Source organism: Salarias fasciatus, chromosome 1, assembly GCF_902148845.1.
Source record: "Salarias fasciatus chromosome 1, fSalaFa1.1, whole genome shotgun sequence".
NCBI classification, from domain to species: Eukaryota; Metazoa; Chordata; class Actinopteri; order Blenniiformes; family Blenniidae; genus Salarias; species Salarias fasciatus.
In genome coordinates, this window is record NC_043745.1 from 4791080 (window position 1) to 4810022 (window position 18943).

An 18943-nucleotide genomic window follows, 5' to 3' on the forward strand; every position below is an offset into this window, starting at 1 on the left:
TACTTGCAATGAGGTTTAAAGAATCTGTTACTTTGACATAAGTCGGCATTGCAAGCTGCAAATGTATTTCTGCAGTTACACTGCACTACAGCCCCTGGTTGGAGGGACTGCTGAGCTTTTTTTTTTCTTCTTCTTCTTTTTTTGTTTTAGCTGTGGCTGAAATACTGTTCTCTGCTGTTGGAATGTGATGAACAACCTCTCATCCACTGTTGATGGTCAGAAAATGAACTGTAACAGAGCTCTGTTGCATGCAGCAGCCAAGACGTCACACATGAGTCAATATTTAATTTACTAAGTACGGATTTCGTCTCTTCAGACCACCATTTGAGCATCTATTCATCAGTAAGTCCTTCTGTAATCTTGAATCAGCATTGTTGTGCTGGCAGCGCTGCGTGGAGGGAGCTGGGGGTGGGATGCTATACATTTCTGGCTCCGTCTTCCATATTTTCCTGGCATATAATGATTTTGTACAGAGAATGGAAGCTGCAGGAGACTCAGATCACTATGGAAAGCGAGATAATTGGCTTGCTTGGTGATGCAGTTTTAATTTTTTTTTTTCTTCCCCTGCAACTTGGCAAGGCACTCATTTGTCCACTCGCACGAAGGAGCCGATTATGGGATTACCAGCACACGATTTAGCAAAATTATGCAGGGTACCTATTTCTCTTTGCCTATTTAATTCAACAGTGCACCTTTTACCCACTTTAATTAAATGAGAAGGGGAAGGAAGCTCTTTATTTTGAGAAGACCGGGACTGTCAGTGTCCTACGCCCTCTGAGGTGAAGTGGGTTTGTTAATCTTCTCGGGCATTTCAGCATCTTTGTCAAGGATTTTCAAATTAATGAGAAATATCAAAGTGGCTTCAGCAAATGTGTGAGACCCTCTTTCACGTCACTAAATTTATCAGCTAACTGTTGATTTGTAACTTTGAAAATTGCAAATTCTAAAACTTTTTTGGAGTGACATGTGAGTAAACTTTTCTCAAATCTAGTTTTCTGTGTGAACGGGTCATTAAAAGCGACTCCGAAACTGGCAGACAAACAGAGACAAGAATGTTAGTGTTGGATGTTGGCACTCGGACATGCAGAGAAAATCCAGAAATTACTGGCAGTCTGACCAGTGTAGGATGGATGCAAGGAGCTGATTGGGAGAACTCAAAATAGGAGATACCAGCGATGCACTGGACAGAATAGCGAGATACAAAGACTACACGCAAAACTTAAAGGTGCATTAAGGAGTTTTCAACTTTAAAAATACTTATTTTCCACCAGAAATATGTTACACATTTTTAATGATGTGCACAATGTGCCCTGACATATTCATTACAAGTACCTCTAACAGCGCTAAATTGTCACTTGAAAGTTGCAGTGCCGGTCCGGCACCAGAATTTTTTTAAGAGAATTTGAAAGGAATGACGTAATGCACGGTCCGGCTGGCCTGATTTAGTTAGGTTTCATTTTGTCCACCATTACTCCGCCAGATGCTTAGTGAGCAACAACTGAGCAGGATCTTCCAGAAAGTCAGAACAGACTGGCTTCTAGCACTGCCACAGCTCCACACAGACTCCACCAGGTAGAAGACACTTAAATCTTACTCGAGCGCTACTAAAAGAGCGAGGAAGGAGTTCCCCTCTTTCGTGCACACAAGCCACAGGCACGAGTGTTTCACTAAGCTGCATTACGCCCAAGGCCTGCAGGGGGCGCTGTTTTGCATAAAACGTGCAAACTCCTTAATGCACCTTTAAAATATAAAAAAAACACAAAAGTACAAATCAGCAGTGAACGTCAATAAAAGTGTGCAATCTTTTAAGACTGATGAAGCAGCAATATGTATGAAGCACAGTCTTTTCAACATCCACCACCCAGACTTCAAGATGCTTAATTTAGCCAAATCATTTCAGGACCTGAAGAACTGTGCAAACTCCACATAGAAACACTTTCTGCAGTCTTCTTGCAATGAGAAGTGTGATATTTTCCATTTTGGAAGCATTTCATAGACTTAGGGAATGCAGCCCTAAATCATGATGATACCGCCACCATACTTTGAAATGATCTTCACACACTGATATGCAGCCGTTTAAACAGTACTCTGCACTGTTTATTCTTCTCCAAGATTCAAATATAGTTCCTTAAGTTAATTACACTTCTCCTAGACATTCTAGGTTGTTGTAGACATTGATAGACATTCTAACAATGTCTTTGAGTGCTAAATTTCATAATATTTGCATGTTCTTTTAAAGGACTGTGTGTGAATCCTGACCTCAGCTTCAAACAAGATGGAAACAAAACACACTGCTTCTGTGTTGTACATCTAGAGTCAGCTTACCCATCATAAATGTCACTGTGGCAACAGGACTGAAATGACTCTGGCACATTTCGTTCTATTATTTCTGTATTTCTCGTTACTGGTAGGTCTAACATGTTCTTTTTATTTTCTCCTGCTACCAACTATGGATGAGCCTCTGCTGACCTAAACATGCAGCCACACCAGGTGGGTACATGCAAAGCAGCACAGCGGGGGGAACTCCCATGGTGCACCTGTTCGCGGCGGCACACTGAGATCCTGCTGCACCTCCCACGACTTTGACAGTACCTCACCCCCACAGTCACTCACTCACATGAGAACATCTCTGAGCATTTATTCTGAATCAAATCATTACTGCAGCCCAGATCTGCCAGAGGGTGAAATTCTCTCCCAATGAGCCGACAGACGACTGTTTTGTGTTTGTGCTGAATGGCTCCATTGCTCAGTCTCTTGTCAGATAGTACGCATCGTGCTATAGCTTTCCTCTGCGTGCTGGTAGAGCACCGTGTTAATGGGGTCACTCATATATTTCACAGCTTGCATCTTATACCGCTCGTCTTTGTCATGTTCGACAATGCCCGAGAGCAAAGTGACACGACAGCCAGTGAAAGTGACGCTTTTGTCACTCAGGCCTAATACTACCGATAGAATCGAGGATAGTAGATATTTCATGCTTTCATCGTCTCTGTTTGGAGGTTTCTGTTGAAGAACGCGAGGCGTCTTGAGACACGAAGCCAGCCGTCGAGAACACTGGTGGCTCAGGTGGCAGAGCTGGTCGTCCTTCAGTCCCGAGGTCCATTGTGGGATTCCTGCTGCGGCCTGTTCACGAGCTGAATGTTTCCTCAGTCAACACACTGAACCACATGCTGGCAGCCGCCTCTCAAGGCAGCTCCGTCACCATTAGAGTGATAATGTGTGTGAAAGGGTGAATGTGAAAGCTGGTGATAAAGTGCTCTGAGAAAACAGGAAGCAGAACAGCTTTTTTCCAGTTGTATTGATTTTTGAAAGACTGTTTTAATGAACGCCAATCAAAGCATACAAACATGTTTAACCATGTTTAGTTGCTTTAGGCATGGGGCTTACTTTTGTCAAGCACATGTACTCAATATGAATATGTGAACATGTGTCTGTGTGTGTATTTATGTGTGTATTGTAATAGGTTGGAAAAAGAAAGGACAAAAAGTCTCAAAAAATAATAATACTCAATAATATTTACCTTTGTATTTATATTTACCTTGTATTTACCTATGTATTGCACAAAAATGTGTATCATTGTCTAGAAATGGGGTGAAATTTCAAGATGCCCATGTCAGGGGTGTCAAACATACAGTCTGTGGGCCAAAACCAGCTCATAAGAGATTCCAATCAGGCCTGCCAACAATAAAGCAAATGGTAATGTGTTCAAAGAAAACATAGACTTTTCAAACAAATGTCTTCAGAGTAGTGGACACAACACAACACTGAGACCTGAGCTGAGATGTCAGTGATGCTACCGAGAGAGCAAGCAGGCTAGCATTCGCCTCACAGCCATGCTATCAGGGGTAGTTTGTAAACACATGCAGAATGCAAAACAAGGACATTGTCATCATGTATACTCTGCGCCACGAGAAAGAAAAACCCTAACCCTAAAATTAATTTGAAGATCATTGTGGCACGATTTCGACACTCAAGATGAAATTGAATGCCCCTGAACCAAAATGAGCTCCACACGCCAGAAAGCGGCGGTGGGAGTCGACCTTCACAGGTTCCAATCCCACTGCAGACATGGATGCGTAAACATACCTTTGCTTCTTTGCATATATTCATTTTCCATTTCGCTCCCCTCACTCACCGGTTCAGCTACAGCCAGTAAACTAAATATTTGCAAACAAATAGTAAATTTATCTTGCTACTCGACATCCTATTAGGCTAAATGTGTTAGTGTTGCCACTGAGAGCGACTCCACTAATGATGATGCAAATCGGCACGAATGCCAAGCGAGTGTTTTAAAAGCGACGTGTCTTTGTGAAGCCAACGCAGCCCAAAAGTTTTCCACATGCAGCCAAAGCTAATGAGATTTCCCACGAGGCGTCATCGCTGCACTCATTATCAATGCACACGCTGCATACTGTCTTTAATCTCTGTGAATTCGGTTGCGCCGAGGTTAGCTTGCACCTCTGTTTTTCCATATTTTTGGGTCAATTATTCTGTTTGGCACGATTTGGTGAATTTAGTTTAGAAAAATTCTGAATTTTTATGATTGTATCTCTCCAACAGCATTATGTTGGTCAAACTCAGGATACCAATCTATGAGACACCGGCCAACCATTATTTAATTATTTTTTTAACTCATCATTGTTCTTTCACTGATTTTAATTTTCCAATATTAACACACCAATAAGAATACCTGTTATTTTTATGTAATAACAGAAGGAAAACAGAAAGAGCAGGCTGGACGTCATAGAAATGAACAGATTTCATCAAAGTAAAATTAAAAGAACTGATGAATTCAGGCATTACTGATCCTCTGATGAAGATCACCGGATCAAAAAATAAGAAACACAAACAGACATGTAGCAAGACACAAATTATTTGAAATGTGGTCATAAATTGAATTAAAATCAATTAAGTTTAAAGTCATCTCATCCTGCATGCAAAGGCTTGTGTGATGTAAAGTTAGAATTCTCATGGGTGGGTTCAAATCATGTATGCTCGGATTTAATCAACCTAATCAGGTTTCCTCCCACAGTCAAAAAATCATGGGTTTGAGATGATTTGGTGTCTGAAGGCCTTTTTTAATAGTCCAAAAGAAATAAAAACAAAGTTTGTTTCCTGACGCTTGCCAGCAGCAGGAAGAATTTCATTTCAGTCATGACATTTCATACTCCAAGAAGAAACTGCATGAACTTGGAGGTCACGACCCCTCACTCAGAGGCACATTTCTCGCAATGTTTCGATAACACAGCAAGACAGTGTGACAATAGATTACAGAGGAGTGTATGAGCTGATGAAAGAGGAGGAGGAGGAGGAGGCAGAGAAAGAGACATTTGAAGCTGAGAAGGAGAAAGTTTGGTTATTGAGAGTAAATAAGAAATTTTTGACAAATCACACAGGATTCGGCGGATTGCACGGCAGAAGAAACTTCACCCCAGACGAGAGTTTTTATAGTATTGTTCTCCACAGCTTGTGTTTTATCATTACAGAAAAAAAAAACAGTGCTATAAGCAGTGGTCCTCCATGAAAACTACATTGTTTTCAGTGTTTCTACAGTTCACTTCACATCACCGCTGGACTGGTCATCAGGTATACTGGGCAATTTGCCCGGTGGGCAGCTGTTGATTTGGGGCTGCGCCTTTTTTTTTTTTTTTTTTAATAACTAATAGTAACCTGTTAGAATTCCTAACAGTATGAGCTATGACACCTTTTGGTTCAGAAAACTGGTAGATTGACCCAAGACAGGACTGATTCTGAGCTGGATCAATTGCAGCTAAGGGCTAATGTCCCCTCCCTCAAGGGCCACATCAATCAATCAATCAATCAATCAATCAATCAATCAATCAATCAATCAGTCAGTCATACAAAGATGGTGGACTTGGCGGCAGGTGGAGGAGGGGAGGGGGAGGCAGGAGGAGAAGACACTCGTGGCAGCCGGTGCAAGTGGGGAGGAAACTGAACCTCGGGTTAGACGTGATGAACTGCAGTCTGCCTGGGTCAGATACAAATCAAGTTTGGGGGTAGTTCATTTTCTTCGTGCTGTAGTTACAAGTAGCTGTGCATGCTAGCTAGCTAGTTAGCATGATGGGCTTTCCATACTGCTGGGTAGTTTCTATGATGTTATATCAGTGATAATGATTTCAGTCAGGAGGCAGAGGCTTCTGCTGCGCTAAGCCCACAGTTACAAAGGGAGATTCTGGGACTGATGTCACGAAAAAAAAAAAAGGAATGCAGCTTCAGCCGCCTGAAATGAATTTAAAACTATCTCTGGGCATGCACGAATGAAGTCAGACTCTCAATCCTTACTTTGCTGTCCATGGAGAGGGACACCATCACTGTTAAGACTAAGATGACTGAAAGCTTTGCAAGGAAGATGGTGCTACAAGATATGAGGCCACAATACTGTATGTAGTTCAGAAATACGCATGTTCAAAGAGTTGGAGAATTCTTATATTGGACATTTTGGACTCGGGACGGTTTGCATTGGTTGCAGTGGAATTTTGCTGGACTGGATTCAAACTGCTGCATAAAAAAACCATTAGCAAGTTGTTCAATATTCAATATTTGTGATGACAGAGGGCTAAGCTTGTCATCGGTGCTGGTTGTCTGGCCCTTTCGTTAAATGTGGGTGTTTTCATAGCTGTCTGTGCTGTGGACCACTGTGTCTGCTTGGTTGTTGCATTAACAACAGGTCACACATGTTGCTTGTACACTTGTTTGTTGTCCAGTCTGGGTTGATCATGTGTAACTTGATTATGCAGGCTATTAAGACTGCATGGCATCCATCATCGCTGAATGTCACTGACCTTAGATCCTTAGTTTCCCACCCCGTTGGTTTAGTCACCTTTGCTTTTTAACCTTTATCTAACCCAGGTGCAAGCAAATCATTAGTAAAGGCAACGGCGCTGGCCATGGTGCTGAACTAGCCAGTAGTTGTGATGCCAGATTTTCAGCAGGTTGCCATTTAATGAAAAATCCATGACGCTGTCCATGGTGCTGAAATAGTGTAAACTGTGCAGCACAACTAACTGTAATCCACACTCTTATCCTTTTTTACTAACCCTTACCAGCAAAATCTTTTACCCATTAATTGCCTGTACTGTAGTCTAATGAGGTCAAATAAAATGATGAAAACACGCCTTAAAATGTAACAGATGAAATTAAACCTTAGTGCCATTGAGTAATGTACAGTACAAAGAAAAGTATTTCACCCAGCTTGAGTTTCAACAAGTAAAATACTTAGAAAATGCCTTTATTAAAATGAATGTGAATTGGTGCATCTTAATAGTTCTTAATGCATAAGGCACTAGATAGAATAGATTTGAGAATGATGAACTGTGTATAAATAAACAAAGCTTTCTTGTAGCCTTAACCTTTAACTGTCTCTTATAGAAGGTTGTCACTCATTTTTGGAATCCTGTCACGGTTTTCTCTAAGTACTGTAGAATAAGTGATTAAACTGTTTTTCTAGAGTAAAGATCCCAGTACTGTGATCATCTGAGTCAGTCCATCAAGTGTCATTCTTTCTCACCTTTCTCTGCCAGTCCCCTTTTCCTTCTTAAAGGTTTAGGTGTTTGAAGAAATATTGGTTGTTGCTGTGCTGAATGTTGCTGCTGTGGAGGTCATAAGTGACTTTTTTTTTATAGATGTGGTGAGTACATAGTCTGTGGAAATACCATTCAATCACCATCTACCATTCATATATTCTAATATTTATTCCATCTCTGTTTCTTTGTGTCCTATTTTTCAGGATCCCATCATACTTGTTTTTCTTTTTTCATTCATCATATTTCCATCAGTACCTGGTGGGTCAGCCATGGCTCAAAATGTTTGGACCGATTTTTTTTGTCCCAGTCCATCCCTGGTTTCCGTGGAAATGGACATCATTTTAAAAACATTTCACTGTAAATGTCAAAATTTTACACAATGGAAATGTATTTTCACTTGAGCCAAGGTGGTGTAAACGGGGCCTACATGTGTGGAAGTTATCCATGTACTGCATGGAGCAGCATGGAAGATGGATAAATGGATGGATGGAAGAGAGGAGAGAAGAGAAGAGCTAACAACAAACAATTACCTAACAAAAGTCAACATCTGCCTACTTTTCACTGAATATGCCACAGATGGAACTGTGTAATTTTACTGTAACTTCATCAACTGTTACATGTACATTGGGTTTGACCTGCAAACTGAATGAAGCTGGGTAGAAATAACGTCCAATCTGTGACGTGGTTCGGACCAATGACTCCACGCTAAGCGACAGAACAACGTAGCTGCAGGAGCAGAGAAACACTTTTCTTCCAGTGACAGACGGTGAGAACCTAAACAGAGCCCGGGCCTGTCGGTGTCAAGCCACACTGTGACAGATCAGATTGTGATAAGTCGTAGCTACAGCATTCACCGGCGCCACTTCCTGGCGTCGGATGAAACATAAGCCAAGCCTGAGAGTGAGAACGGGGCTGTCACGGGAGGAGAAACCGAGAGCACCGATGATTTCACGGCTGCCGGCGCCGATAAACTCCACTTTCATGACCACTCAAAATACATGAACATTATAACACGATCCTCAGGCGCTCGTATTTTCCTCCGAAAGCCACGACAGCAGGGACACTCTCATATTTGCACATCAAGAAACTCCTAGAACTGCTTCTGCTTTAGCTTCATTTCCAGGCTAAAATATGAATTGCTTTTGATTAAGCTTTTTTTTTTTTTTTTTAACACTGCCTAATAGAGACAGACCAAATTAAATTGAATTGAGAAAATATTACTTGCAACATAATTTGAAGAATTTTGTCTCGAGCAATAATAAATCCGTGTTCTGGGAAAACTCATCATTTAATATCCAGCTATAGTTGAATTTTTAAAGAAGCGGTCATTATTAAAATGAAAGAAAAAAGGTTTTCCAATCTAATTCTATTAACTTTTCTATTAACTCCTACATGCTCAGTGAGAGTAACTTACAGCACTCTCTCCAAATAAGTTAGATTAGCAGGCTTCCACATATAACAAATGACTGTTAATGACTTTTGGGATCCATACAAAAAAAAACAGAAAAATGATCTTTGCACAACTTCACAATGTGATAAACTTGAATCAAGAGTTCTATCATGTTATCATCATTTCCTCTCAGCATCTCCTGACCCTCCAAAGCTCTTTGAGGACCTGTTTTCGGAACGATGGTGAATGAAGTTACAGAAAATCCAAACTTTTCAAAGTGGCTCCCTTTCAAAAATGCTCTGACTCCATGGAACCAGGTTAAAAAAACAAACAAACAAAAAACAAACACAACTTTTCTGAATTGCTGCTACGGTGCATGCGTCACGGCTGTAATAGATCAGGAAATGTGTGAGTAGATGGACAATAAGAACTATGTTTTCCTCCAGTGTCATGACTCCTACTCCATTTTCTCCTGGGCCCAGTCCATGTTCTCCTGGTCCTGGTCCCGCACCAGTTTGTATCTCATGGGTTTGGTAGTTTTACAGATGACAGTCAGCGTCCGTGTTCTCTTATTGTTAATGTTTGTAGCAGGTTGTTCTCAGTGTGCATGTGTCTAGTTTCAATATGAAGACAACCAAAAGTGCAAACTTGTAGTCTTGCATACTAACCGCGTCTTTTCAGATATTTCTGTGTAAACAGGCATCGTTTTCAAGATGTTTGGTTGTAAAAACAAAACTTTTCTAAGATGAAAATGCAAAAACAATCTGTTTTCATTTGCAATGTGTCGTGTGAAAAGTGACATTGGTGCATCATCATATAAAACTTCAGGCTGGTTATCAAACACAGAAAGACAGTTTGGCGCACAATGATTTCTTACCTCAAAATAGTTACATTAGAGAGATTTTCTGTTACGCACTCTGCTGTATACTACTGTCCTGCTGTAGGAATTATTATTTGCAAAAAGCACCAAAACTGGACCTCTTTGGTACATTGGGCTTATGTTTGAATAAGGAGACTTCATAGTTGAGCAAATTTTGACAACAACTCTGTTTCCATTTATAACCTTTTTTCCAGATTTTCATGTTTCATATTGTTTTAATAAAATGTGTCTAAAAACGATGCCTTCATTAGAACACCAAAGAAGATTGTGTTAGGGATTTTCGTTCCATTTAGTTTGATTGTAGAAGAATAAAAGTGAAGAAAGAGCATCTGCACAAAAACACCAGAAAAACAAACAGCTAAGTGCATCTCTGATTCCTTTTCCAGTAATGTTCATGTTCATCAAAACAAGCGAAGGGAAAATGATTGCATTTTGGAGCAAAATAATATTGGGTTATGGCTGAAACAGCTCTGCTACAATTGAATGTTGGAAGCGCAGAGGTAAATAAGTGCAGCGTAATATTAGTGAGTTATAGAAGCATGGCAGAACAGGCCTGTTGAGATGTGTCTGTACGTCTCACCTTGCAGCAGGGAGGTCGCTGTCGTGACGGTCTCCGGCACGCCGTCCTTGCTGTAAATCGACTGGAGGAATTCTGGAATGCAGTCGTTTTCATCCACAATAACAACTCGTACCTAAGAGAGCAGAGGAGGAGGGCGGAAGAAGTGAGTGAGGGCACGAGTAAAACACGTCAGGTTTCACCTCACTGATGACTGACGCTCATATGATGTGTTAATAAATACTGACCAGGCTGTAGGATTACTCTCTTAAGTCATTTAACTCGCGTCAAGGATTCGTCCCAAAAGACACAGTTGTACAAACGTCTCAGTTGACAATGAAACCAAAAATGAAAATACTGGGATTCTTTAGCAATTCAAAATTTTATGATCCAGTTGATAAAAAAAATAAATAAATAAATAAAAAAGAGGGATGTGCTCCACAAGCAAAGATACAACGACTTCTTCTCAAAGAACTGTGCAGCCATCGGATGGACTTCAGATCAGGGTGTCCAGCACAGGGGTTCAGTAAAACTTTCTTTAGATTGTAGTCATTTTCTAAACAAATTTATGTCTGCACCACGTTACATTTTAAAGTTAAATGTTATTATGACAATATTTTATGGGCCTGGTCCATTCAAGATGAAACTGGATTGAACGTGGCCCCTGAACTAACCGTGAGACTTTTAAGGTCTGCTTTTGATCTGATAAAGCATTTAAAAATGTGACAGAAGCGTTGTAAAAGATAAGAAACGGGTAGTTTCTGAGGCAGATTTGCTAAACATCTGTAGATACCGCACATTTCATAGACACGGAGACATTTCAAGCAACAGCATCAGGGAAGTTTTCCAAGTCTAGCCTAGAATTTAAAAAGTGTCTTGTGTGTCTGTGACATGTGCAAATCTAATTTTGAGAAGGTAAGAGCAGGCAAACCCTGGGGCGCCGTGTTGGGAGCTGCTGTTTCACAGAATGATGTCAGGGTTTACCAGCTGAATCTCTTTTGAAGTTGGCGATGAAAAAGAACACGTCTAAACATGGAACTAAATCTACAGAATGGCTTCAAATTGAGAAAAAAATTGCCTCTTAGAGGAACACAATAAGAGCTCAGAACTGAATCCCACAGAAATGCTGCGGAACGAGCTCAGAGAGATATTTACAGCATTTCTGTGAGGAAGAATGGTGCAGAAAAAAATCACTCCTGTAGGTTTTGCAGCTCTCCACAGCGACTCCAACTTCTTCTTGTCAAAGAGGGTTAAACTAGTCGTCCAGTCACAGGGTTCCTTCGTTTTCCCGGCAGAATGTGTGAAGGTTCCAATAAAGGTCTGAGATGTTTTTGTGATATTTGTGGTATTAATTTAATCTGGAAGCAAACTGGACTCATCATACAAAATGCTTCATGAGTTTAAAACCAAACCATCCTTGAAAACAACTGAAATAAACAAGTATCAGCGGAGCCAAACAGCTCTCTCCATCACAGCCATCACCAAACAAGTGAAAACGTCCTTTTTATGTTTTTGGTTCAGAGAAGTTTCATATTTTCACAGCAACATTTTGAAGATGATGTTTGTTTTCAACCATACCGAACAAACAGTGAACAGCCTGATCACCCCGGGGGGTTTTGAGGACGGCCTCCAGGTTAGAGGAGCGGATCGGGAGTTCTAACGTTCAAATCCCATGGTGAACGGGTTGCCATCTTGGGTCCCTGAGCAAGACCTTTGACCCTTCATCACATCCCTGGAGTGGCTGTCCATCACATTCTCACAACTCACATAGGGAAATGCAGAACCAGGAATCTCCCTGAGGGGAATAAAAGAGCATGCTTTCTTCTTCAACCTCTTCTGAAGTCTGTTTGACGAAAAGAGAAACATCTTCAAAATTCCGAGCAAGTCCGTTGGCCTTCAGGACAAAACTGGATGTAGATAAGATACCATTGTATGGCAATGCCATGCAGCAAACTGGGACACAGACACTTTCTTGCCACTGCAGCTTGAGATTTTACATATTTATGTGTGAACCTGCGTCGCTAAAAAGCTGGACTCCATCGACGCACATATGGAGTTTGTGTACTTCTCATCTCATACATGTTTTAGCAATGTTGAGACAGCAACGCATTCACACACGCAAAAACCTGCGCAGGCAATCACAAGTACACAGCGCAGATTAAAAGTCACACTGCAGTGAAGGTTATGAGCATTTTGAATCTGGGATTACTACTTTGGGCTCGCTGCAAAATTGGTTTTCTTTGGAGCTGTTTTCATCCGCGAGCAGCCCAAATTAACCCGATCTCCGACCAAAAGAAAGCTCCGTCGCACCCTCGGCTTTATTTAGCTCTCCTCATAGAGGCTCCACACATCGGGGATCTGCGCTCGCTCCAATAAGCTGAGGTAGAGTACAATCCTGTTCTTTTTTCTTTTTTTTTCCCAGTCCCTTTTGTTCCTATGACCCAGGAGCGAACAAATGAGTGCAAAAAATAATTCATGTGGTGTGTACATGACGGCGTGGATCTTAGATCACAGTGATGCTGTTCAGTTCATTAGGGACGTGGAGGCAAACAAAGCAGCCTCCACCAGATGTTGACTGCCTGCTCAGTGTATTCAGGAGCAATAAATAAAGGCATGTCTCTCTGACAGCCTCTCGACCCTCACACCCGCTCCTTTCTATTCAATATGAACACAGAGGCGCGCACACAAACACACGCAGCGAGCGGTTTGTAAATACCACTGGTATTAAGCTCTGCTAGGTAAGATGAAATTCTGTAATATCAGTTAATCCTTCAGCAAAGATCAGCTTGGAAGCTGTAGACAACAAAATAAAATCTGACCGTGTCAGCTCCCTGAAGTGATTTGAGTGTGTTTGCCAGCGTGCATCCATCACTGGGTGTGTGTGTTTGCATGCCATAGTGAGCACATCTCTACCAAGGAAATGGAAAGAGCTCAGCTGAATGTGAGAAGGAAAACTGTGTGTGGAGGAAAAAAATGCACAGAAAGAGTAAGTTTGAAAGAGAAGAGAGGAGAAGTCAGCCGTAATAAAGTCAGATGAGCTCAAACACATGCGCGATAATGCTCACACACACACACACACACACACACACACACTCGGGAAGCTGCAGGCAGATCTCAGGCTGGTTAGGTAACTAATGGTGCCGATGAGCTATCGCTCCTGGAGGGAGAAACTTGGAAACTACCTGCAAATTAAAGTCATGCTCGGTGAGTCCAGTGTGCGCCAACACACCACCTCTGTTTGCTCCTTTGACAGAGAGCGAAACATTTCTGACAGGGAGGAGAAAATTACACACAAAACAGAGAAGCAAATGACAGGGAGGGGTTTTGTTAATTGTCTTACGGCCATTTTACACACCAATGTTCCGGGTGAAAACACATCATTTTTGTGTTATTAAAGACGGTAGTGTTTCTATTTCACTGGTCCGTCCCACTCAAGATGAAACTGGGCTGAAGGTGGCTCCTGTGTGCAACAGCCCCAGTTGGTCTCTTGTTTCCACTGAAAAGCACAAAAATGTCTGTTTCTGTTGCTCCGACAGACTTGGGTCAATGGGTCAGGCCCGCCACGCGAGGTCTGCACGTCCAGGTCGCGCCATGAAAATAAGTGTTCTCATTCTGGCTTGAAAACTGTTAAAACAATGGAGTTTTTCATTTTTGCTTTTATTTTAAAAAAGTAAAGAACAGATGTTAAACAGATTCACTGGACCTGGTCCAGAAGGGTCCAGATGGCAACATGACTGGTTCCTTCAAAAGCTGCTTTAGGGTCCTACTGGTCTTTACTGTCTTTACTGTCTAACCGGACTTCAAGGAGCATGTAATGGTCCTTAAATTCCAGTGTGTTGAAGCAAAGAGGCATCTAAAGCATGCAGGACTGGGACCCTCTGGGACCACGGCCTTAAATTATGGGCTGTTTGCTGACAGCAGTGAAGTTTAAAACAAATAAATATGATCAGACTTGTCAGACGCCAATCGTGCACAAAGTGTTGAAGAATAAGAATAATGCATACAACCATAACACCACTTCAATATGTAAACTATGGGATGATTAAAATAACTTGTTTCTTTTATAGACTTAATATCAACCAGAAGAAGGCATTGTCTTAAATATGGGCCTGTCAGGGAAGATGCTCAGGAGGGAGTAGTGATGTGACAGACTGAAAGATGAAGTTAAAACGGTGGGCTTCACTGTGTGTGATCTATTTAAGAACCTTTGTCAGGTTGTGACAAACAACCCAAATCCTGCGTTAAGACCAAGACCTGACCATCCCAAAACCAAGACTTGAAGGAGCCAAGATCAAGTCAAGACCTCGACCTTGAAAATATGTGGAGCCATATGAAATCCGTGTTAACGGAATCGCAGACGGAATCGCGGAAATGGCCAATAAAAACGGAATTGGAATAAAACGCGGAATATTGCGGAATTCGTCCTAATCTGGTCTGAAATTCAGTTTTCGGGAGAAAATGGAACCTTATAGTGCAAAGCAAACATCCCGGTGGGACCGCCCGAGCTGCTGCAATGTGTACGTCACTTCCACAGCGCTGCTAACATGCTAAAGCTGCGTTCACAACGCCAAATGCTTTCCGCGATTTTGCGTCAAAATACAATTGAAAACAAATGTGAACGCGCGTTCCAGCCACGACGAGACGCGACGCAACAACACGATGTCCAAGCGAGCTGCTCCCTCCCCTCTCACACATTCAGAAAAGTTGTGAAACTCCACGCTAAGCGCTAAATACAGAGCAGAACAGTACACGGACTTTTATGCCTCAGGGGAAAAGCTTTTTTCGTAAATGCTGTCAACGTACTGTGGACTGGACTTGCAAAGACGCATGCAACTAATTGAAACTATTTCTTTGTTGCAGGACTTTAAACATTAAATCGCCTGTTATATCCTATTAAATTGTGGACATTTATTCATTTCCACTTACCAGACACCTTTTTTTATGGTAAAAATGAGCATAAAAAACAAAATACAAAATTCAGAAATATTAAAACGGAAAAAACGGAATTTGGGAAAAAATAAAACGGATTCATATACCTCTAAATATGGTCCCTGGAGACGGGTTTAAGACCAAGACATTTCTGGAGAACTAATGAAGACTATCCTGTCAGCGAGAAGGAACCACAGTCAAGAACGTGACAAACCAAGAAGGCAGATTTCTGCTTCAGACAGAACTGAAGAGCAGCACAAACTACTCTCTAACATCTCATCATGTTAAAATTTGAGTGTTTGCTTTAACTTTCAAGAATTCAACACATCGTAATTGTTTCTTTTAGATTCATATGTGCTCTTGCATGAAGCACTGTGCCTTCGTCTGTCAGCCGCTAATTGGAGAAACACAGGTGATGGCTTGACGGGGCAGATCAAACCGCTGTGTGAAGTGAAATTATTCAGTCAAACTCCGTTTATTTATTGCATTTTGCCAATTATCCATTCAGAATTTTCACATCTAAACTACAAGGTGGTGAACACTCCCTTCTCACAGTGAGAAGGTCTTGGGGTTCAGGCAGAGGTGTCAAACATATTTTAGTCGAGGAGGCCACAGTACCTTTAAATTTTAAATTTTAACTTTAAAGTTTTTCTAAGTTGTGGTGCAGAGTAATACGTGATGAAAATGTGGTTTTTTTTTCCACAAAAGAAACAAACAATATGGAAAATTATTATACTCCTAAGCCTATTTCAATCAAACCTTCTGGTGGAAAATACAGTGAAATGCCCCCCAAAGACAACGTGTGCAGTAGCTGCTGCGAACTCCCCCTGACAGCGTGGCTTTCAGGCTAGTTTGTTAGTAACCTGGTAACTCGCTTTCATGGCAGCATCAGCAATATCTCAGCCCTGATCTCAGCGTTGTGTTGTGTCCACGACTTTTCAGAATTGTGTTAAAACATTTATGTTTTCTTTGATATTTTTTGGTGGCTTTGATGGACCAGATTGGAGCCTGTTCCAGGCCGGTTTGACCCACGGGCTGTGCAAGTTTAATGCCGTTACTCCGATTTCCTACAGAAGCCAAAAACGGACATTTGAGTTTTAGTGGTAGCTCTAAATGAACCTGTAAATTCAACTGGACAAAGAGGAACAGAAGATTGATGGATGACTGGATTCAATCAATTGCCTGAACCTTTCTCAGTTGGCAATGCTCATCACTTGAAAACAAATAATGCAGAATAAATAGAGCTACAGTTCTTATTGTTTTTTGTTACAATAGTAGATTTAAGAAACAACTGAGTCACGCTGGAAAACAAAAGGTGTCACAATCGTCAATGATCTGACTCACTTTGCATCCATGTCTGGTTCTGGTTCAAAGCAGGATTTTTTTCAGCTTCATTCAAAGCACAGTGGCTTCTTTTCTGGCAGACTAGTTAATACAGTTTATGTTTCACTGTCGACACCATCATCGCAACTAACACCAAGTTGTTTTCCACTTGTATTCAGCACAAAAGCTTCCATTCTGCATGTGTCTGTTGTGAATACTCACACAGCAGCCGTTTACCATTTTAGCTGGGTCCTCAGTGTTTTCCTTCCACATGAATGCTCCGGCACAAGATGCTGACCTTTGCATGTTTGCGACTCTGGAGGCAGCCACAGCCCAAACACACAGTAGCAACACTACATTGTTCATTACTGCATCACTCATTTAGTCGTTGCATTAATTTACACAAATTCAGCAAAACCTCCAAATATTGTATCTTTTCAGGGCATGTAGTAACACAGACAAAGCGACTGTGTTGAACAAATGAGTCTTTTAAGTTACCATCACCACAGCTGGTTGATAATGACAAATACAGTAACACCACTGCATTTGGCAGTAACACACGAGCAGAAACCTCGCTTGCTGTATATGAAAACATGCATGACAAATGGGGTTTCTGCTTTCCTGCTGTCTTTAGCAGCTGCTGTATGACCTCTGGCTTTAAAAGAAGGAACAACTCACCAATCTGGAACAAGCTCAGTCGTCTTCGACTGCAACATGAGACATGTTTGCCTTTAATTAATGTTATGATTAGCTTGCATCCACTGAAGCCGTTATGCATTAGCAGCTCTAAGTAGACATTAGCTGCCCTTTATAAGTGCTGTCTGACCTTTTATTAAAGTTAAACTTCATGAGTAAAGCTGTCAGAGGAAGTGAGCCTATTCCTCTGAGTCGGGCTCTGCAGGTTTCTTCCTGTCCACAGAGTCCTCCTCTGCTTGCTCATGTGGAAATGTTGGGTTTTCTTAGTAAAGTGCCTTGAAATGACTGTGTTTTATCCTGCTTAAATAAAACTGAACTGAATTGAATTGAACTTTCAACATATTCAATCAGGTGTCTAAAAGAGGAGGCCAATGGGCCAAAACTAGCCCAAAGGAGGGTCCAATCCAGTTTGGAGGTTGGCAAGGTCTAAAATTCATAAGTAGACAAAAACTGCAATATTCCGTAAAAGTAACTGCTTTATCTAATTATTCACTGGGGATCACGTTGTCCTTGTGAGGATTAGCAGATGTAAAACACAACACTGGGATCCTGAACTGAACCGTTGCGGTGCATGCTGCTGGGATACCGTCTCCTCCACCACACTAGATCTGTTTTCTGGTTTTCTTTGCTGCCATATGGTGCAGGTTTACGATTATGAAGGGAAAACTAATCTAGAAATTCATAGGAATGTTGTCTTTAGGCAAAAGCAGTTGCACCACAAAGAGCCTTGACCACTGAGCCTGTCATTATCTCATTGTAAAGTAATGACTAATGGTGTAATTTCACTGGGGAGTGGAGTGTAGAGGTGGTGGTGGGGGGCAAAATGCTTGTAAGAGAATTAAAGGTAATATGACGCACAGGTAATCTGTAAAGAGGCATTACTGTGTACAAAATCTGCCTTTTTCTCCCTCTTGATACAGACTGCTGAAGTCTCCACGCTGGCCGGAAAACCCCTCTCACTGATTCCGCGCACGTAAAACATTTCAGGACAAAAAATGCATGGCGCTGAATTCAGAGCAGTACCAGGGGTTCTTTTTTTCTGCTAAAGCACCCAATCAAAGGTATCCTCAGAGACTATTCCACTCAATTCCGGAGCTAAACCACAACAAAAAAAGCAGTCTCGAAATAGAAATTAAATCAGTTATGGATGTGTTGCGTTCACTGTTCAGCAGAAGAAAGTTTCAACCTGCTGTTGTTGAGCCTCAGAGACAGAGAGGGGCTGTTAGGGCAAAGGGTGTAGTGTCTGGAAGCTTTTGGCTTCTGAGGTGCTGACCAGACTGCACATATTGAAGGCTCCTGAGGGCAGGCATGGGGCTAAGGAGGCTGGTTAGCTCGGACAGGAAAGCAGGAAGACAAGGGCGGCATACAAACTACCTGCCAGCTCCGTCCTCTCAGTCTCCCCATCACACTCCCGTCTCCTCCCACTGCTGGACTCCGCCAGCAACCCCTCCTCTCCTTTCTTTTGTCGGGTCTGCGTGGCGCTCTGTGGAGCCGGTGAGGACGGGATGGGTTCAGCAGGACATGTTTTAGCCTGAGGCCAGAGTAATGATGGAAACCAGACCGGATGCATCAACGCCCGCAGCAGCACATCGCTTCTGCTGCTTCACTTTCTGACAACACAAGCA

At 41.8% G+C, this 18943-nt stretch overlaps 1 protein-coding gene across 1 annotated transcript in view; it reads right to left on the minus strand.

The window, feature by feature from the left end:
- Nucleotides 1-18943, minus strand: part of LOC115389974 (neural-cadherin-like) — a 292942-nt gene that overhangs the window by 268125 nt on the left and 5874 nt on the right. Inside the window, exon 5 of the mRNA XM_030093594.1 lies at nucleotides 10395-10506. Coding sequence (XP_029949454.1) covers nucleotides 10395-10506 — 112 coding nt within the window. The remainder of the gene's footprint in view (nucleotides 1-10394; nucleotides 10507-18943) is intronic.